Source organism: Anastrepha ludens, chromosome 3, assembly GCF_028408465.1.
Source record: "Anastrepha ludens isolate Willacy chromosome 3, idAnaLude1.1, whole genome shotgun sequence".
Taxonomy (NCBI): Eukaryota; Metazoa; Arthropoda; class Insecta; order Diptera; family Tephritidae; genus Anastrepha; species Anastrepha ludens.
Window position 1 is genome coordinate 1423351 of NC_071499.1, and position 22447 is coordinate 1445797.

The window sequence follows — 22447 nt, forward strand, 5'->3', positions numbered from 1 at the left end:
CACCTCATTTATGTGCGCTTTGCATTTGAATGCCACTCTGCTGCCTGCCCCTTCATCATAATGCCGTAATGCGAGCTGTGGCATAAATTTACGCTGCATTGAGATTTCTTCATTATTTGCCACTGAATGCTGCATTGGAATTTGTTGGCGTTGCCTGATGCTGCTGCTGCCGCTACTCGCACCTCTTCTTCAACTGGCGTTGCTATTGACACAACGGAAAATTGGTCATTAGTTGTAGACAGTGTTAAGTGCCCCATCGCAGGCTCGCGGCACTCGCACCCTTCCTCTCTTCCCAATTGATGCCACTTTCCGTCACATGTCATGGCATGGCTGAAGGAGTGCTGGGTTGGGCTCTGCACTGCAAGCGCAGTTGTTGTTATTTGCGTTTTCAGCGGCAAATTGCCAGTTGCCACAATCTCGGCTCACAGTGCGGCAGCGCAATAGTGCTGCTACTAATGTGGCAAGCATTCTGCATATGATGCAGTGCAAATTATTGACAATTTTCTCCAGTTTTTTCTTCTCGTAGTCGTAATTTCAAATGCAAATTAGTATTTGCTTTGACATCGGCTAGTGGCAGCAACAGCGGCTGGCACAAATTGCTGCTGCCGCTTCAGCAAATAGGCAAATTTATCGCCGTTGCATTGGCAGGCGAATAAGTTATTTGGTGGCATGTTTGAGCACCGCAATAAATGGCATAAGCTCAAACGCTACGCCGCATAATTTCTTTGTCGCCGCCGAGAAATGCTTAAGCATTGCTGCCACACGTTCGTTCACACTGTTGCATAAAGTGTTAAGTGCTTGTCTCAAGTAATCTCACTATTCTACAGCTCCTTCAAGCTAACGGGAATACTTAGAATTCCGCGCACTGATCCTCGGAGCATACTTATGCATACATACAAACAAACTTGCAAGCGAAAAATGTACAAAGAAAATTAATGAATATATCGATGGGAAAGCTAAAATGACCCACTTGCCTCTATTGGCCATGCAGCTGGGTACGAGCGCTAATATATGCAGAGTCACGTGCTGGCTATTGCCTTCGACAATTATTGCTTTTTATGACTGTATTTTGTGGCGCACTGACACTTTTGAAATCTGTTTGCATGAAAGCAAATTCGACATGGACGTAGATGACTTGCTCATGTTCTGGTAGTAAATCTTTAAAGTGTCGACCTAAGTTGAGTTGCTTGAAATTCTACAAACTGCCAAAGAGAGATTGTGGGAATAAATAAGAAAATATCAAACTTCTTCTTACCGCCACATAAACTGGTAACGTTTTAGGACCTACATAGATTCATAACTGCAGGTTTTATGCAAACTGTAGGATGCACTTTTTACCCATACATAGAATATATTTTAAGTTTTTTTCTATTTGTCCTGTTGAGTTGGTAAAAGGTCCTTAAATCATGCTACATTAACATCTCGCGACAGTGTACCTTAAGACCGGAAAAATCGACAATTGATCAGATATTCACACTACGCTCAGACCCTTGACTGGATATATAAAGGGTTTTCCAATAACAGGTGTTACAGGTGAATGGATTGCGCTGTCGGGAGATGATTAATGATTTTTTATGGCCGGAAATATATGGTATTGATCTGGAAAACGTTCATTTTCAACAAGACGGCGCTACGTGCCACACAAGCAACGAAATCATTGATCTTTTACGGGAAACGTTTCCGGACCGTGTTATCTCTCGAAGAGGTGATCACAATTGGCCACCGAGATCTTGTGACTTAACACATTGTGACTTTTTTCTTTGGGGCCACGTGAAAGAGAAGGTCTACGCCAACAGCCCAGGGACGATTCAAGACCTCACAGATGGAATTCGTGAGGCTACCGAGGACATAGGGCATCCACCTTGCAATTCAGTTATGGAAAATTTCATGAAAAGGATATTGTCCTGTAAGCGTGGTTGTGGTGGTAATTTTCGTGATGATATTTTCCTCTATTAACGGCATACCTTCATCTTTATAACGAAATAAACATCCGGTCATTTATATTAAAAAATAGCATTTTTCTTTGAATATCAAAATAACACCTCTTATTAAAAACCACTTTATATCGCGAAATCTGAATTGGGTATCCCCGCAAAACTAATACGGCTATGCACGATGGCATCGTTCGATACCCGCGGTGCCATCAAAATTGGGAAAGACTTCTCCGAGCCATTTGCCACCAAACTAGGTTTCAGATAGAGTGACTGACTCTCTGTATTGCACATTGGTAAACTCGTTTATCAATAGAGGTAGTTAGCAATCTATTCACCAGTACCAAGGCCGGTCATGGACTGACGAATAGTGAACTACTACCAGTAGTCCCAGTAGTACGTTTTACTTCCAAGGCGGTCGCCACCGCAGTACTGTAATGAGGATAGAAAAAAGGCAATCGCCACCTCCGCATTACACTTCGTCCGTCTTTCGTAAGTCCCTTCGAAGATAGCTAATAGTACAGATAGATATTAGCAATTAAAAATTCAAATGAAGCGGGCTTGATTTGCTTATATAAATTTAAATTTCATGTATTTTTCTTTCTTGCAATTTATTAACCCTAATCCCATGTCGATATGGCGGCCGCCGTAGCCGAATGGGTTGGTGCGTGACTACCATTCGTAATTCACAGAGAGAACGTAGGTTCGAATCTCGGTGAAGCACCAAATTAAGAAAAATATTTTTCTAATCGCTGTCGCCCCTCGGCAGGCAATGGCAAACCTCCGAGTGTATTTTTGCCATGAAAAAGCTCCTCATAAAAATATCTGCCATTCGGAGTCGGCTTGAAACTGTAGGTCCCTCCATTTGAGAAACAAAATCAAGACGCACACCACAAATAGGAGGAGGAGCTCGGCCAAACACCCAAAAAGGGTGTACGCGCCAATTGTATGTGGTTGTTTCATGCTATTTGTTTATGATCAAATATTATTAAAATAAAAAATTGTGAAAATACCTGTTCGGATATGTTTTGTTCAATTTTCTGTTGGCGTTATATAGTAGAAATAAGCGCCGACCCATCGAATTGGGATTAAGGTGCCAAATGGAACGACATGGGATTAGGGGTAATTTTGTATAGAAATAGTTTTCGAAAGCCTTTCCTTTTGGTAGGCTATAATAACAAAAATAATATTTTTTGTTGAGAAAAGGCTCGACTATGTCGTCTCAAGACTTGGGGCGCCTCATATTATTTTTATAAGGGCTAGGAGTAGTTCTAAGTTCTTCTTGAAAATGCCCTCTAAAAGCATGTATTATCAATGAATAAAAAAATTTTATTTTGAAGATATTTCAGAAAGATTCGAGACCTATCATAATTCCTATTGAGAACAAACCAAACCAACGGGTTTCCGTTTAAAGTTAATTTCGTGAATATGTGGTTCACCACTGAGTCACCAAGTGGGCTTTTTATTGTCGAGTAAATTAAATTACATTTTTAATTTGCTAATGTGAAAATGTTTAAAAAGGATAAAGGATAGAATAAATCTTTTAATGTAATGGCCACCCACAGCTGAAAAGGTTTTCAACACTTGCTCTACATTAGCACATTATTTTTAATTACCACTACAACCGCAACTAAAACTTAAACTACATATAAACACAATTAAGATAATTACTACGGAATACCGTCAAGTCGAGTTGCTCCTGCCAAGTCCTTTCACTTCCAACTTCGAACACATAGAAAGAACAGCCCACCTAAGTATGTGTGACAACAAGTTTTATTTTGTTTATTTTTAATTTGCCTGTTGCTGCCCTATTCCATCCACAAGTATTTTAAGCGATTTTGCTACATTCATATACATATATATATATATAGTAATATATACAGCAGTGAACATGAAAATAGCAGTGCCTTAAGAAAATATTTCGAAGTAATTTAGTTCTTCCCCATAAGCCATACAAAGAAAATTTCAATGCCAAATATCAACGAAGGGTTATGGAGTTTCAGAGTGTAGAGTTAATCTGAACAAATCTGGCAATTACATAAATAACGGGTCTTTATTGGTGTCTCTACGTTTTTGGTGTGCAACATTGAAATATCAGTGACTTCAGTTTTTTAAGGTAATACAAGAAATATCAATAAAATGTTGGACAGATTTAGACGAAAGTACGTTTATACATATATATTTTTTTTTAATTTTGGTGAGTGTCAAGCAAATATTTCTTATGATTTGACTATAGAGGGTCGAGCGAAGCACTGGACCACAGAACAACGAAAGCAGATTCTGAAATTGAGAGCAGTTGAAAGATCTTACACGGAAATACAACACATTCTTTCATGACTCATTTCAAATGTAAGCAAATTTATGGAAAGCCCGAAAAAGGGGAGGAAAACGAAAAACTTCTCTGCAAGACTAACGCAGAATTGTAAGTTGCTCCAAAGAGAATCCCATGAAGTCAGCCATACAAAGTAAAAAAGAGGTGAACTTAAATGTTTCTGACATGGCTGTACGTAGAAGACTACGGGAAGCTGGAGATGCCGTTCGCAGTCCACGAAAAAAGCCACTCCGGACACCAAAACATAAGACAAAACGTTTGGAATTTGCACGAAAATACGCTAACTGGACAGCTGACATGGGACGCAATATTTTATTGACTGACTAGTCTAAAATAGTTTTGTATGACGGCACGGGTTCACGACAATATGTTAAACGTCCTGGCAGCAAACACCAGCCACTATAAAAATCATTAAACATCGGGACTAAAAAAAAATGGCGCATGATATGTGAAAATAATGCAGAGAAGTAATGCCAATAAAGTGGATCTACCAGCAGGTTAACGATCCCAAACACACATGTCAGAGGGCCAAGGATTGGCTTAAGGTTATGGAATGGCCTTAGTCTTCTGACCTCAATTGTGTAGAAAATCTGTGGCGGACTCAACAACTATGGAAAATTGTTCAAGATGCGTGGTTGAAGTTTCCGAAGCACCGATGTGAGCAATTGGAGACGTACCCTTCAGTCCGAGATGCTTGTTTTTTATGTTATTTGTGGTTCTGTTGATTGTCCCGAAGTTCTGGAACAGACTGACTTCAATGTTCCTCATAAAACTTTACTATAACTTTGCTCTGACTTAGTTAAATAGTGCCTACAGACTACTTGACCTAGATTTTGCTAAGATCTCTTTATAATTCGAGAATTGCGTCCTACTATTCGTATTAACTCTCTTTTGTTCTAGCACGTAATATAGAATTTTAAGTAAATGCTCGTACATGTGTCTATTCTGTAAGGTGATTGTAGACTTAAATAAAATGAAATGATATATTTCAAAATAATATCAAAAACTTTCTAATCTATTCTAATATATTGTGGTACTGCTATTTTCGTGCTCGCAACTGTATGCACATGTACTCTAGCCACTTCGCTTTATCAATGTATTTGTTTAATTTGTTTGTCTTTTTGTTCTCATTCTTCCAGGTTTCACATAGATAAGCGCTGCCAGCACCGATGTTCCTGGAAATGTTTGAGTATCGCCTTAATACTAGTAACAGTCGTCCTAAGCGCCATGTTGACCTACTTTGCAGGTGAGTTTCCTGAAAGTTTGTCGCACTAGCATAGAGTGCAACGTAATAAGAACACGTGAGTGTGCAAGTGCACGTGAATGGAAGTAATTAAAAGTCATTCATTCAAATGGAGCTGCTTACTTGCATAAAAAGTCAGGGCACTCGTCTGTGGTGGCGGGTGCATGCGGCAAAGAATAATCCCATTGTTCATAGAAACTCTTCAGCTGAGCTTAAATGTTTCGATCGGCGCATACCCACTCACATGCAAGTGCATACCCGTACTTAGTTTTGAAGCGCAAATTTGTTCATCAATTTACTTTTCTTTTTGGTTAGCGGCATGTGTTGAATGGTCCATCAGTGCTTAGCAACGACTATTAAAGCAAATTGAATATTTAAGCCATTTATCAGTATTAAAACGCGTCACCACACACCTATGCAAATGCGTATGCATGTGTACCTGTGTATGTGTGCATTCACATGTGTATGTAGGTACTTGAGGGTACACAAGTCATTAGCCAAATACAGATTTGCCTTAATATGCTTGGATAATATGCTGCGGCGTTGCTGCATAACGAGGCGAGCGTAATGACAGTCATTGTTGAACCTTTTTCCACAAGCTTTTGTTACATTAATTAAGCGAAAAGGGATTTAATGACATTAGCAAACACGCAGATACCCAGATAAATAGATCCTCAGATACTCAGATACTCAATTGCACACACACACACACGCACGAGTGTATATTTATCAAATGCACACATCTTCCACCTGAGCTAAATAGTGTACATGTGTACATAATCGTCTAACTACACACATGAAATAAAGAGCTTGTTCTCGGATGTGCGGGCTTGCTTGTGTGCCTTTGTGTGTGTTTGTGGACTATGCAAACTGGCATCATTTTAGGCTAATGTAATGTAAACACTTCATATAAGGTGCCACTGCTGCTGTTGCTTTTGCTGTTTCACGCTGTTTGTACAAAACAAACTCTTGGCGTCCCGCCTGCGCGTGTGTGCGCGTGTGTGTGAAATTCTAAGTGTGTATTTGTATTTGGGTACACTATCGTGTTGTGCCTTGCTGTATGAACCAAATTAATAGTTAGTAGTGCATTCACAATGCTTAGACCGTTAGTCTGCGAGGATGGTTTTGGAACGACTTCGCCAGCTCTCTTTGAAAAGCTTCTACTTCTACTTCTGTTTGCTTTTTGCGTGCATTTGCAAAACCATAGAAGAAAACAGTTGATAGCACTTGGATGCTGTCAACTAAAGAGTCCCTTTGTTGCTTTCGCAAGCACGAAACGTAGACAATCTTTGTGCTGGTGACTCTTAAGTTGGCCCGGAATGCTTCGCTTGCACAAAGAACTCATTAACTTAAATATTAGATGAGCAATGAACAGTGTTTGTATATACTTATTATGTATATATGTATATATAAGTATATATATAGGGTGCTTATCTCTTCATGAAGTTAATACCTTGCCTCAGAAAACGTCTAACGACACTATCAGCTTTAAAATATTTATAAAAATCGCACTTGTGATCCGATTTAGTTCCTACTCGGCATACGTTAAAAAAAGCTGACACTGTCGTATAGATATTCCGAAAAGACGTATTAGTGATCCGATTTATATAAGCATAGAGAGTTAGTTTGTAAATTCTCTACAGATTTCCAAGTAGCTAAAAAATCGTACCAATTTCTTTCTCAATTGGACACGGCGATTGAATAAAACTGCCGGATGTTTCCTTAAAAGTGGTCGCTTGTGCCTAAGAGAAGGTATAATTAATTTAATTCTATAGGTGTATAAAACGGGAAGGTCATTATTTATTTATTTATTCTGAAATCGGTAAATAATTGTGCTACTGGCTGCTTTTTTTTTTGTGTTTTGTTTTTTGTCCGGACAACTAGCGAATACAGCACTCAGTCACAATTAAGTCCATTGTATTGCACTCGGATCCCCTTTTAGTTTCCTTTAAATCTACCCGATCTCCGAAGAAATCTGAGTAGATCTTGTGGTGCCAAGGAGCCAAGGGGCCAAGGTGGTCGCTTCTTAACACATCAGTGCCAAAGACCTCAAACCTGATTCGAGCGAAGGCGGGACAGACGCACAGGAAGTGGTCCACCGTCTCATCCTCCCCTTCACAAGCTGGACAGCCTCTCTCAGCCTGCCAAGGTCGCAAATGTTGTCATTAATTCTACCCCAGAGTCAGTTGTTTATGGTTATGGCATGACTAATCGGCACATGCTGTGATGTTGCGGCTATGGATATGGTTACGACTATGGCCTTATGGCTACGGCACCAGTCATTGCATGCTTAACGAGGAATTAGGTTTACATATAACAAAGAATACCAACTAAGGATGCAAGGAAAATGTTTGCTGCTCAAAAATTTCGTGGTCCTACGGCAATTAAAGACAACCAAAATAGATAATTTAGTCCTAAAAGTTTTCTAGGGTGGTCTATAAAAGATTACCAGCAACATTCACCTCGTTCCAATGAAAATTTAAGCTGTTACTAAGACTCTTGTCGAAAATTGCCTCGTTGAAAATGCCTCGAATTACGCCGAGTTCAGCAGTTAAACGTCAATACGAAGTGAGTTTTTTAAATAGTTGGGCTTACGCTAACAATCCGATTACTATAAAAGAACCCAAGCATAGCAATCGAGCTAAAACGGCGCTGGCAAATATGAAGGAAAATTCAAAAAAAAAAAATGGTTTTTGTCTTAACAATAATGCTGTCCTCCTAATCCAACTTCTTTGTGGAAACTTTAATAAATATTACATCTTTTCTAAGAATACGTATTGAGCATTTTTAAAGTTATATATATTGACCCTAAGATGGAACACCCTGTATATCAATATTCTCTGCTCTTTTAATAAAACAACTTAAACCGGCTTAGCACTTTTTTCCATCACGCACTTAATTGCTTGCTTTTCTCGAAGTAGGGAATGAATTATTAGTTTTTGGCAGTAATTTCAATAAAATTTCCGTGAAAAACCAAATTTTTCTATGATAAATTCCGATTACTGACCTCAAAGCAAAACTTTTTAAAGTCAAATAAATTGTTTTGTAAAACGTCCTCAGATAAAACTGATTGAAATATCCGTTTTTAGATAATTTAATAAAAAAAAGCTAAAGTGCAATGATTAAATGCTAAATAAATATTTTTGCTTTGTTATATCATCTCTTTTGGATGCAATTATAATTGCATTCAATACAAAAGAAAGAAAATACACCCCATAAAATCTTTGCTAAGCATAGATACCCTAGTAAAAATCCACCAAAGCAACGCTGCCCCAGGTCGATCAGTTAGAAAATCTCCTGGATGCTTAAGTAGCCTGCTCAACTTTTTCTTTGTTGCTTTTGTTTTTGAAAAGCTATGTGTATAAGCCAAGGGGAAATATTTTTCCCTCCATAAATTACGATGCGGCTATGAATTGTGAATCACTGCAATGCAAAAAGCACCAAAAGCTGCACAGATAAATGGTAGTAATGGCGGAGTATTAGTAAATATGGTAGCAGATAATAAATTGAAAGCAAGTCCTGGAACAACCCGCAAAGAGCAGAGTATCCACCCGATGAGGGGTAAGAGCGCCCTGAAATGTGGATTCAGAGATGCATGCATTATGTGGCAAGTGTAGCTGGGAGTAGAGGGTTTTGTGGCGGTCTGATTGGTAGTGCGTAATGTCAGGGGCACTGCTGTAGTAAGTCACACCAACCGAGTGTGCCCCTGTGTACGACGAGGGAAATACAAAGCATAAATTTTCCTAAAGTGCTTTTGCTGATGAAACTGCTGCTGCTGTTGTTGTTGGTTACGATGCTGTAGCGTGGCACCCACGATGCGCAAAATATGCGTTGCAGAAATTCAGCGAAATATTTTCCCGCCACATGCTCCCCACTCCCTGGTTGCTTACCCTCCACCTTCCATCATTCAACATTCCCCGCCTCAAATTCGCGGGCCCGCATTTCCGCGTTTTCGCGTTCCTACGCTTATTATGCTTTTGTCTTAGAGCAGCTTGGGAAGTATTTTTGCAAATTTTCGGTAAGCATATATGAGTGTATGTGTGTATGTGTGCCATGTGTGTGTGTGGAATGTTTTGGCAAGGGAGGATGTACACCACAACAGAAATGTTCTTAAAACAAAACATGAAAGAAGAAGACCCCCAAAAGTTGCTCACGTGCTGGGGGCTGCGTTTGTGTCTGTTTGGATTTGTGTGAATGTCGAATGGTGGGGTGGTTCTTTACGTGCGTGGTGCGTGTTCTGGTGCCGAAATGTTTTGGTGTTAACTAGAAGTTTTTTGGCCATTAACACACCGCACAGAAACACTGATTTAAACCACTCTCAGTTGGAGTCAGTTGCACCCATCTTCCCACGAACAAACCTAACAACTCAGCCCCGCCCCACCAGTCGTACCAGAATAACTGGAGCAGCTGTTCACGATTCTGGCATCTCTGTTGCGTGGCAGTTTCGTACCCGCATTTGCCGCAATTCTTGCATTTTACGATCACCACGAGGAACGTGCAACATTGCTGCCTGGATGTTGCAGCATTACTGCCGCATACAATGGCCGAAGTTTTGTGCTCATATTCGTACATGAGACGGCACCTCTGCTCATCCTAATCATCAAATGCTCACCCACTTTTTAATTTTAAGAGCTTTTGTGTTTTTATTGTTGCATTTTCTTTTAAAGTTAACTAAATTAAGAGAAAATTTATTAGTTTTCTACCAGTATGGATTTGTCTAGTATAATAGCAAAGAAACTTAGATTTTGAGTAATAAAAATATTATTAATTATAAAAAATGTAAAAAAAATATTGTAAAGTTTGCCTAAAGCTAGTTTCTTCATAACGGGGAAAAAACAATTTTTTGTATACTCCAAAATATTTATGTAGTACGCATTACGGATGCCAGGATATTGTGGGACATGTTTTTCGAATGCGTAAAAATTCAAAAAAATTTAAAATCGAATACTTCGAAAATGGACATCACGTCATATAACCAAGATAATCCGAGACTACCTAAATGATAACGTCCTTATCGTCCTATCCTGAGTATTACTTGCAAGTGCCATATCGGTAGGAAACTGACGGAATGCTAGAAAACAAAATGGAAGTCTTTCGAAATGGTTAAACAGAGCTGTATTTTCTATGTGCCCAGTAGCTTTTCTGTGGACCAACTCTTCAACTTTTTTGTGCAGTCACTTCAGTTACTTACAGAATAATTCCAGTATTACTAATGAAGATATTCTTAGGGTTTCTCGCGCAATTCACGTCAAAGAGAATTTTCGGCTCCTCTTTTTGGGGATTTTATTTTCCTTCCTAAATATCTGGAAATTAAATTTGTTTTGCAGTAAATTATTTCACATTTCGCCATTTGCTAAGCAAGTAAAAAAATTCAGTTTTTCAAATCGGCGCGTGAGGTTTTCCGAATATGTTTGTGCGTTTCTCATATTCTGTAGTTCCCGACTAGACTTCGAGTCCCACTGTGAACATAAAATACCAAATGCGGGCAACGGAAAGCAATGCCAGACCACCGAGTATATCATATTTCTGCCCTGAAGAAGCTTTTCCCAAAACCAGTACCAATTCGGAGGCGGCAAAAAACTCTAGGTTCCTTAATTTCACTTCATTGGCCAGAACACCAATTAACACCAACACATGTATGTGTGCATATATGAATGTGTGTATATACGGATGTAAATATTTGTAGACGAAACACGTTTTAAAGATGATTTTCAGTTCCAACAAAAAAAATATTATCTTTGGCTTTTGCCTGGTCTTTATCATCATCCACTTCATTCTCCTCCTTCTGGTCCTATTACAGAAACGTAAGCCGCGCACTGCCTGGCATCCTTCTGCCTCGCTGGCGACCTCAACGCGTTTTTTTTGTCTCTTAGGACGCGCTAACTTTTAATTTTCGTTTCGCTCTTTATCGCCTCAAGTCATCCGTTGTTTTGTTTGTTTGCTGTTGCGCGTAGCGTCGGCTAAAGCATTTAAGGCGGGTGAGTAAAAATGTCCTGCGCTAATAAAATTACTTCGTCATAAATCACATTACCCACATAATTCGTATGAAATTTACGCACAACTTTTGGTCTGAGCTATAACTTCGCTCCACTCGTTTTGCAGCACGTTGTTGTTGCAGTCTTCATGTGGCATGATTTGTTTGTTGCTTTCTCAATGTGCTGCGCCATTATCCGCACAACTTTTGCGCAAACGTTTTTGAAAAAGTTTTCCTCTGAAGCATAAACATGACACCTGCCCGCCAACAGTCCTCTTGCTTTTGTCTCTGCTCTCCACCTACTCTCAGCCCTGCTCCCTTATTAAATGTCTTGAGATTCTGTTTTGCGCAGGATCCGGTGCGTGTGGCAAGTGGCAAGTTCCGTTTACAGTTTTTCTTTGTTGCTGAACAGCAGCTAAATTTCATCTTGTCTCCAAACTCGCTGAGGTTAAAGGAGCAGCACGGAGCGGAATGTGCGGCACTACAAACAGTAGTAAAAGGGTTGCCGACATGTGGTGGTTTTTGAATTGTTTTCGTTTGACATTCACAGTTACTTTGCCTGGTTGCTGATTGTTGTTAATGTCATTGTTATTGTTGTTGTCACTGTTTTATGTGTCATGAAAATGTGGTTGGTATGCGCACGGCCACAACGTCGACATAAACACCGTAATTAGTTGAAATGAGGCGCCAGCAGGTGGCCCGTGGGCCGGCGTCCGGCGACAAAGCCAACGAACCGAAGTGGAGCGGATGTTAGAGAGGTCGCACACATTCGTAGATGTATATGGCAAACAACCAAATACCGAAATTTTGTGAAATATGAGGGGGGCACTCAAAAGAATAAATTTAAAACAATTTCTGCTGCTCTGGTTGCAAACGGCGTGGAAGGTGGAGGGAGTGGAATGCAAACACCAGTAGCGGAGGGCCAAGTTCGCTTTGTCGCCATTAATGGCAACAATTCGCAATATTTACTTTGCTCAGCAAATTTATAGCACAAAACATTCGCGTTTGTTGTTGTTGTTTTTATTTTCTTTTAAAAGGAATCGCGCCGAAGCACAGCTCCAGCCAAGTAACAAGCTGTCGAGGAACTATGCGGCGTTCTTGGGCTGGTGGGACAATTACTGCTCCGGCTCACATACACCCACCCACACAATCGCACGCAATGCCAAAAAAGTTTCTGAGTTAAAGTTGACTGCTTTGTTTTGTATAGATGTGTGTGGGTATCCGTTTAGGCGCCCAGAAGCTCGATTGTATTTCCGTGGTGATTTGTGGGTGCGTACACTCCTTCTTGGCCTTGCGTTTGCTTTTCCTAGGTAGTTGTTATTGTTGTGCCATTAAAAAGTTGTTGCTTGCAAAACTTCTGCCCACATACATAGCACATTTGCAAGCACGACAACAATAATTCCATTCCATGTGGGCGCAGGTTCTGTTCCGCCCGGCCATTCATTCAAATTTCCTATAGCTACACAAATGAAAGGCTTTATTTACTCTCCCTTTTCATACATATTTGGTTGCGTTTGATGTGCGTTGCCTCAGTCACTTCACTCTTCATGCCCCACTCTTTACTCAGTGTTGAAATAAAGATAAATTACGGGCTTTAATAGTCCAAGTTTTGCCTTCAACGTTTTTCGTTATTACTGCAATCGTTTGTTGCTGTCTAATTTGGTGTAGTTGTTGTTGTATTTATTGGCCTAATAATAATTATGCGTCTCCTTCATTTGCATGGAAGCTTTTGACATCTATTTGTTCCGACACTCGCCTCACCCAGCAAACCTTTGAATCCTCTGCAACAATAATATTACGCAATGTCTGTCGCATATCAATTTTGTTGTTGTTGGGTACATTTTATGACCGAAAGCAGTTGGTTGTAAATTTTAGTCACCGGAAAATTTACTGCCAGAACGACAGTCACGTTGACATTGCGCACCCTATTTTCCACTCAAACCAGCCGAAGTTGATCGAGGTGAGCTGGCTGAGTGTCCTCGTGCAATTATTCCTGCTTCGTGCGTCTGCTCTCGACGAGTATATGTGTGCGTAGTAGTAGACCTTATATTTTTTTCTCGTCACCATTAACTCATCATCTCACTGTGAAACAAGGCCGTGCCTCTACTAATTTGTATGCAAGCTGTGAGTTTCAGCTAAGCGCTCTGTCCTGCGCCGCTCTGCTGCCCTACAATTTGCTCGAAGTGATTATTATGATTGCCTATCAAATATCGCAATTATCTTACTCCATTCATTATGCCGCTTAATCATGCCGCTGTGTACATAATTGGGTAGTTCATAGAAAATACTGGCTGCTGGTTTACGTAGTTAAAATTAGTACTAAAATTACTAGTAATGATTAACGTGTAGCCGTGCAAAGTATACATCGAACATCTCCTCTAATTCGAGATGAGCATCATGACTTTTGTCTGGAAATAGAGGACGCTACCTACCCACTTTCTAATTGCAGCTGGTTTTTAGGGCCGTTAATTTAAAAAGCTTTTGTATTAATTATATAACTTTAATTTTTCATGCCCGAAATATAGGGTGGTCCAACCCACGTTTGGAATTGTACTTATTAAAATTCGTCAGTAAATGGAAGACGCGTGAAGATTCTTCTATGATTTTTTCGATTGGAAAGAGGAAACCTTTACAGGCTGGGCTCACAGTAGGCCATTCCATCAATTCCAAATTGCAATATATATATCGGCGAATTTCAGTCTCTCAAGCAACTTTGATTTAGTGTTTTCACTCTTGCCTCCTCTCTGGCTAGTTGACATAAAATGTACTCTTAACGGCGCACATACCGGTATTTTGATAATCTAGGCGGCCAAAACTATTTTAACGTTTTTTATAGTCTTAAATACTTTTATTCATCATCATTTAGACAATGGACTTTTTTATTGAACTATTATATTATTAACCCTTAAGTGACCATGGTATCTTTAAAGATACAACCATTATGTACTAGAATAAATAGAAAATGAATTTTTTTTGAGTATTTATAGGTTAAATTATATAAAATAGACATCATTATTAATGTTTTAATTATTTATTATCAAATGTCAAGTTTCACAGAAGGTGTTTGAAGGTGTAAAATACATTATTTGAACCAAAAAAAAATATTTAATTCAATCAATAATCTTACGTCAATAAGAACTAAAGCAAAATGAAACAAATTAAAGAAAAAAATTACAAATTTTCATTATCTGATGAATCAGATTCGTTAGGTTGGGCTGGAATGAGTAAACTTAACGATTCCGGTAAATATGATTTTAATTTTCAGTAGGCGGATACAATTCATTTTTTGCTTTTTGAATAAGTGTGTAGCACGGAAAAATTTTTGTACATGTGTTCCTTATAACTTCGTACTGAGCACTTGTTAGATCAGCATCAATCATCATTTTCAATGCTTGCATTGGTGATAGAGAGTGGATTTCTTTTTTCCTAGTGTTGGAAAATGCCTTTTGTGTATTTTGTCGCACGTATCGGAGAGTTTTGAATGTCTTTTAATACTTTAGAAGCATCTCTCTTTCCACTTTTGATTAACTCTACTGAAGCAGCATGCATAATCAAGTTTTTGCCCTTTACTGTAGATCTGAATTCTGCAGTTTTGCGTCTTTTAGATCTTTCACCTGAGTCACTGAAGTGTTTCTGAGGACGGCCACATCGTTTCGGTATTGCTGCAAAAGTTAATTCAAAACCTCCTTCCAACCAAGACTTGTACTTTGATAGGAAAACATCTTCCTTTTTATGTACTTGTAGCCACTTTTTCTTGATTTGTGATTTAAAATGTGAAAAATTGTGCATAAGAGCTGATATCTGTTCGTCAGAGTATTTTTCACTTGACAAAAGCTCCTGTTGTAAAGAGTTTAATTTTTCGTCCAAATTTGGTAAATTCTGAGCTTGCATGCGGTCGAATATGTATTTTCGAGTCACAATTCGAACCCCTGAAGTGCCTTGAGAACCTTAAACAAACCAAAAAATAACAAGTATAGAAAACGCTTTTAAAAAAAACTCTTCCATGAAACTTTTGAAACTCCACAATTAATTAATCTGCTTTTTTCTGTGGCTAATTCTACTTTATTCTACATCTCAAAGCATATGTACACAATCTGAAAAAAAAATTCAAGCTTGGACGGACTTGGAAGTATAACTTTCAGCTTAACGAATAAAAAAAATATGTGTAAAAAATGCACTATTTCTCCTTGTACGGAATTCAATAAATTACGTTATTCATTAATAAAATCTATAAAATATTTATTAAATTTGGAAAAAACATACCTGAAGCTTCAATTTCCATCATTAAAACGAGAGATATAACTTTAAATAAGTTAACTTTACTTTTTTGAAGATTTGTTGCTTGCCGAACGCCGAGCGAGATATGTGTAGTGTGATAAGCAATGAACTTTTGACTGCCAATACGGCGGTAGCGCACGCGACGAAAAAGCGCGAGAGGAGGTGGAGTGAATACTCTATTGTGTTATCTTTCTATTTTATTCATTATTAAAATCAATTAATGCATTTTACAAAATTGACTTTTGGCCGCCTAGATTATCAAAATACCGGTATGTGCGGCGTCCCATAAAAGATAATTTAATGCAGTCAAATCGCTGCGTCTTGTCAATTGAACAGGACACCCTTTCAGCTGATTATTCGAATCTAACTTTACCCACCTTGTTTAAGCGATCCAACTTTAACTTGCCTAGCCAAGAAATAAATTTTTTGACGGATGTGTTTTGCCCGCCAAAGTCAAAAAAGTCAAATTTTAGTTATTGAGAGATGGGCTTGGTCGTTTTTAACTACCCGGAACCAAAAAAAACATGACGGACAAAAAATCGAAGCGGATTTTTTTGATTGAAGACATAAAATGTTTAAAGTTTTCATGGCCAAACCTAGGAACAGTATTCCACTTTATCGTTAAAAAAATATATATTTCTAACAAGATACAGGGTTTGATTGAAAAGTTTTGAGCCTTATTTTTTTAAGCAGTTTTATTAAACCTTTTGGCTTATACAACTAATATTCTTCAGAATAGGACCCTTGAGCGTCAATACACCGCTGGTAGCGGTCCTTCCACTGCAGGAAACATTTTTTAAACTCATCCGCCGGAATCGCGTTCAATTCGGCTGTCACAGTTTTTTGGATCGCCTCGATGGAGTCGAAACGCCTCCCCTTCAGCTTTCTTTTCAGGCGCGGCAACAAAAAGAAATTCGGAGGGGACAGGTCTGAGCTGTAGGGAGGGTGGGGAAGCACCAGAACCCCCATCTTGGCCAATGCAGAGGTGCAGAGGAAGGCGGTGTGCGCCGGCGCATTGTCGTGATGAAGGATCCAATTGTTTACGAGGTCGGGCCCAACCCGGGCGACGCGGTTTTTCAGCCGAAGGAGCACTTCTTTGTAAAATGCCGCGTTTACAGTGCTTCCTGGAGGTACAAATTGTTTAGCTTTACGCAAAATTTGATCGAGTAACGTTGCTCCAACGATCGCTGCATTGTCGCCACTGCAAAATCCTAACACACTTTTAAAACAGCTTTCACGCGCGGAGCGATGTTGACTGCACCGCTGCTGCCATCGGTTTCTAGTGGAAGGGGAAGGTCCAACGATCATTTTCCCCCACCAGCCGATTCGGTTGATCGCTTGGCAGACGCTCCGCGCGGGAAGGCTCATTACTTTTCAATCAAACCCTGTAAAACTTATCCGCCTTTACAAACTGGATAGGTTTTTAATCGGCTGTATTTTCAAAACAAATTAGCTGAGCTTGCAGAATCAAGACAAGGGGTTCTTTTATTACAGTGAACAAAGTTACGAGGATGAGGCTTTTTTCAGTCTGAAGAGCGAAGTCTCGGCGTATGCCTACCCAAGAATTAATCGCTGTGGAAATGTTCGTATTTTACGGTTTGAGTGCCATTTTTCCCATAAAGTATTCATTTTAGAAACAATTATGAATTTCTTAAAGCGGCTGCACCTACACGCATCTCCTTAGAATGAGAAAGAATACCAAAATGGTACCGAATTAAAAGTTGTAAATTGAAAATAAGACTTGAAAATCATTCAAGGGCTTATAATAACAATTTTTTCATCTACTGATATCGACTTCAGCTGTTTTTTGGCATGCACTTTTACACTAGCATACACACGCAACGCGCGAAGAAATATATTGGCCAATTTTGAATAACTTTTTCGTTTTTAAATTTCTATTCATTTTACAAAACTATAGTTTTTCTTGCAATAAATACCAATCAATCAAATTTTCGAACTTTATACAAAAATTCGAAAAATTTAGATGAAAACTTCAAACTTTTTAGCAAGAACTAAAAAAAAGTTGAATGCCAATTTTAGTGAAATAAAATACTTTAAGTGCTCGATGACTTTTGATAATTTTTTCTCTGACGGTTTCACCTATTTTCTCAATATAACGAATGCTCATTATTTTACTATGTTTTTATAACGCATGACTTAATTTGGACTGATAAATAGTGCTCAGGTCGAGATTTCTCGAAAAGTCTTGTTTATGGTCCGATTGAATTTACATTAATAGCTAGCAAATATCCGGAATGCTGATCGCGTTGTTTGTGTTAGTAATACCTTCATTGAAATGCAAGAAAGGTTGTCAAATGTGATTACTTGAAGTTTGGCTCAAAAGTTATCACAAAGAAGACCAAATAACGTGAAAAAAGCAAGCAATAAAACACAGTTCGAAATAGTTAGAGAAATAGTGGCGGATGTAGCGAATTTGATCATCTCGGGACCATCTTGACCCCTAAGAGTGGAGCATCGTCTGACATTCAGCGAAAGATATCCAAAACGTACGTTTGCTGGGCTGCTTCGAGTGTGGTCTAACAAAGCGATTAAAACAGTAACAAAAAGCAAGAATCGGCGAGAAAACTGCAGTCATTTTTGAATAGATGTTTGCGTCGCATTATCCGCTATTGGTGGCCACGAACCTTTTCTAACCAATGCCTGTGGCAATTAATAAAAAAAAAAATAAGCAAATTGAAAGGAAAGTATACGCAGAAAGTAGCAGAGGGCTCTTTCTATATTAATAGCGATCGCCTCTCGGCAGGCAGTGATAAACTTTCGAGTGTATTTCTGCCATTAAAAACTCCTCATAAAAAATAGAGGATTAGCTTGGCAAAATACTTTACAGAAGTGTACGCACCCATTATTCATTTATGTATTTTAATGCGCTGCTAACACATAGTCGAACTCTTTACTGCAGATATAAGAATAAGATTGCATACATTTCCAATTTTCGCTTTGTCTGTTTACTCCTACTTAGGAGGGCTTCGAACGAGTGCTTGTGAACAACCATTTTTAACATATTTATATTTCTTCAAAATATGATTAGAAATTGGAAATAATTCATAAATTTGATTAACACACAGATTAGCTGCAAAATACAAAAACTCTGTGTGAATCGATGCATTATACGCATAGTTATTAGCGAACATAGATACACATTTTGATATTTCCATACGATGCCCTAATAAGGTAGGTGGATTTCACGGTGTTTTCGCTGGTGAGTAATTGTACTATTATAAATCGATTTCGGGCTCTAAGTTTGAGAATCTGTGCTATAAAGAAGTCACAGTAATCCAAAATCCGTTTACAGCGTATTTTCGTACCTTAAACTCAGCAAGAACCCTCCAATTGTCAATGTCATTACTATAATTTCCTTCATGTGGAGAGCTCGAAAATAAAAACGAATAGTGACAAGCGAGTGGAATGTTCGAATACAGAGCATCAAATTTCACAAAAACCGTTCACTCTAAAGAAACCGGAGTTTGTAAACCTTTGAAGTTGTCAACTCTCGAAGACTCGTATCATGCCTTGATCACTGGGTAAACAGTCAATTGGGTAAATAAATTTTCTTCAAATTTATTAAATTTGTGTTTAGCTCCAAAATGAATTATTATTATTATTGTAAATTAGTGTTTGCTCATCGTGTGTGGTTGGCATGTCGAATGTGAAGGCACTACAGATGCGAATATGGTTTCCTCAATGTACACGCTAATTAAGCGGGCTTGCTTTCGACGTAAAACCAGCCGCAAATAACCACATTTCGCTCATTACCTCACTGAGTCCTTGCAACACTTTTCACTAATTCACCTAATTAGATTCGCTTTGCTCACCACGCCGACACCGCAAAATCAATATATTTTACATAACCGAATTGCAAACACCGAGCTCTACCCTACACCGCTGACTGGTGTCGGCCATCAATTCCTATAATTGACTACGAATTCGGGTCATTTCCAATCGTGTTGCATCAATGGTTTGTTGGACTCTGCACGCTTACGCGATGCCAATCATCCAAAACCACGCTGCACCACGCACCACCCACCATAGGAGCCAAGTTACGTGGTTGGCCGAATACGGCGCCCGTCACAATTATGAAACCAAGCGTTAAGTTTTTACCCGGCCATCGCTGAAATGCTGGTGTCTGTCCTTTTGTAATTTTGCGATTTTCCAATTTTTAAACAGCTGCTGCCGTAACTGTGAGTAAAAACAGGAAAACACCTCTGCAATAATAGACTGTGTAGTTCTCGAGCAGCAACAACAAACATAGCAGTTGCGAGAAATGGTGTTGGCAAATGTTACATGCAAATTTGCTGCATTGACAGTTGCAACAGTAACAAAAACAATGATGTCGGCTGCAAATAACACGACGCAGCTGCCGAGTACGAAACTAAGGATACACCTAATAGGTACAGGACAGTTGGGCAGCGCATAATCAGCTACTTGCATCCGCATCCGGGCAGCCTGTCAATAAAGCCTCTCCACCCCCTAGCGTCAGTGAGCCGTGTTCACTTGCATTCTGTCCGCAGTGTTTCAGATAGATGCCCGGACTCGGTCTCGGTCTCAGTTTTGCCCTCAGCTGTTGCTGTTATTGTTGTTTCTACTGCCTGTCACTGATTGGAAGGATATGCGCCGCATTGCAGTGGTTATCGGAAATGGGTTAATCGGTTTTTAAGAGGATCACTACTTGCAATCTCATTCGACACGCCTCGCTTCGCTTCGCCTCGTCTCTTATGTTTTATTTCGAGCTCGAGCTCGACCTTGTTATTGTTGTCGTTATTTTTGCTGCTGCCGTTGAGCTCGTTTTTCAAGTACGAGTGCATTTATTCGCGATATTTGTAATTTAAGTTTGTTCTCTGCTTTTATTTCCAATAGCTGAAACTGTAACGTCGCATTTGGAGCTTGAGTAGTAGGTAATGAGGAAAGTTGCTGGGATACTTCGTGGAAGCGAAAGACGAACGTGGTCAAGAGGGGGAAACCTGGTTTGCTCTGTTGGCTTATTGGTTGACTAACGCACAGAGGGCTGATGTAGAGGACAGTAATGTAGGTTAACTACGCGCATTGCATGTTGTTCTCAATAACCCTTCACGTCTTCTTCTCTGCCCGCTCCTGTACAATGGCGGTGGGCTGTTAGTTGAAGCGTAATGACTTCACTGTTAGCTTTCATCTTTATTTGAGCTCATTAAAAAGCGGCCAATGAAATGCTAAACACTCGTATTGCCTTACATATGATTAAAATGTGGCGATAAAATTGCAGCAAAACATGAAAAATGGACTGGCCGTACCAAATTTCACACTACAAATAGCAATTCAACTTCAGTGGTGCCAGCTAGAAGTTTCGTAATGCAAATACATTTTTTTTCTTTGGCTTTATACTTTTTGAAGGAGAGATATTGTAAAATTAGCGCGGCTAAAACTGGGGCTAGTAAAGAGAGCGGAGAGACAGAGAATGTGTGAATTCATTATCCTTCAGATGGGTTATTTTGCTTAGCTCATTGGAGCTTAGAGATTTCGAAGACCAAATGGTTTGAAGACACACAATAGCATTGATTTATGAGTTTGCGATTTGAGGGCAGGCTAATGAAACCAAAGGGTACGATGCATTCTGTGTGCTATTTATTAATCGGCTAAACCTTCCCATATAGGGACTTTATGGGAAGTGCGTTGTTGTTGTTAAGAGGAGGATTCTCCAGCTGGCGTTGGCTGTTGTGCAATGATCATTGACTTAATCTTGTAGATATGTAGAGTGCGTCTTCAGTATATGTAAGTGGTATTGAGTAGCCGTAGTTATAAGCCGGGGGAGAGATGCAGCCATGAGCAAGATTCGATTAACAAGCAGATAGAGTAAGCTGCTATTAAAACTCTTTCAGTTGCTTAAGAAAACACACTTATGCACATTTAAAGTGAATTCACAAAAGAGCCCGTAAATTATGTGAAATCGTTGATTAAACTATACATATAAAAAGTTTAAAAGGTAACGAATTCATATATATTATATTTTATTGCTATAACTTTGAAGTTTTCAAAACCAGGGATTGAAATTGCTCCGCTACTTTCTAGTGTTCATTTTTGCTCTCGCTGCTGCCCTGAACTTGAAAAGATGATTTACTGCGCAGGTAGCGCGAAACGCTGGATCAACTGTTTTTTCTCATCTTCCGCTTTGTTTTGTACTACTTTAATATTACGTATTGTATCTCTTGTCTAGATATCAATGGATTAGTCAAATATATATTTTTTTAACATACAAATTTTAGGGTTCAGGAACTATAAAAAACATAACTTTAAATTATTGGGTTGGGGCATAAGTTCGTAGCGTTTTTACCGAAGCCTTTTATTTAAACAAAACACAATAATTACATCAATAAGTTAATCAATGATACATTCGCCGTTGCTGTTTACAACCTCTTCCCACCCTGCGAACGGTTTGTTGATGCCGTTCCGCCAAAAATCGCCTCGTCTGGTGCCAAAGGAGTTGCTGAGCCACTTTTTGAGGACATTTTTGTTATCGAAGGTAATTCCCTTCATATGGCTTGATAGGGAGGCAGGGCCTTGCGCTGCGGGGCATGTCATCGACGCCATAGTCGTCATTTTTGAACATAGTTTTATAAAGCAGAAAGAGTTCAATCAAACAAATAGTTGCAAAATAAAAGAAGATATAACAACGCTATGAACTTATCCTCCAAAATTTT

At 39.1% G+C, this 22447-nt stretch overlaps 1 protein-coding gene across 2 annotated transcripts in view; it reads left to right on the forward strand.

The window, feature by feature from the left end:
* Positions 1 to 22447, forward strand: part of LOC128856810 (teneurin-a) — a 327215-nt gene that overhangs the window by 149283 nt on the left and 155485 nt on the right. For both annotated transcript variants that reach the window (XM_054092157.1, XM_054092158.1), the window contains exon 4: positions 5403 to 5509. In XM_054092157.1, coding sequence (XP_053948132.1) covers positions 5403 to 5509 — 107 coding nt within the window. The remainder of the gene's footprint in view (positions 1 to 5402; positions 5510 to 22447) is intronic.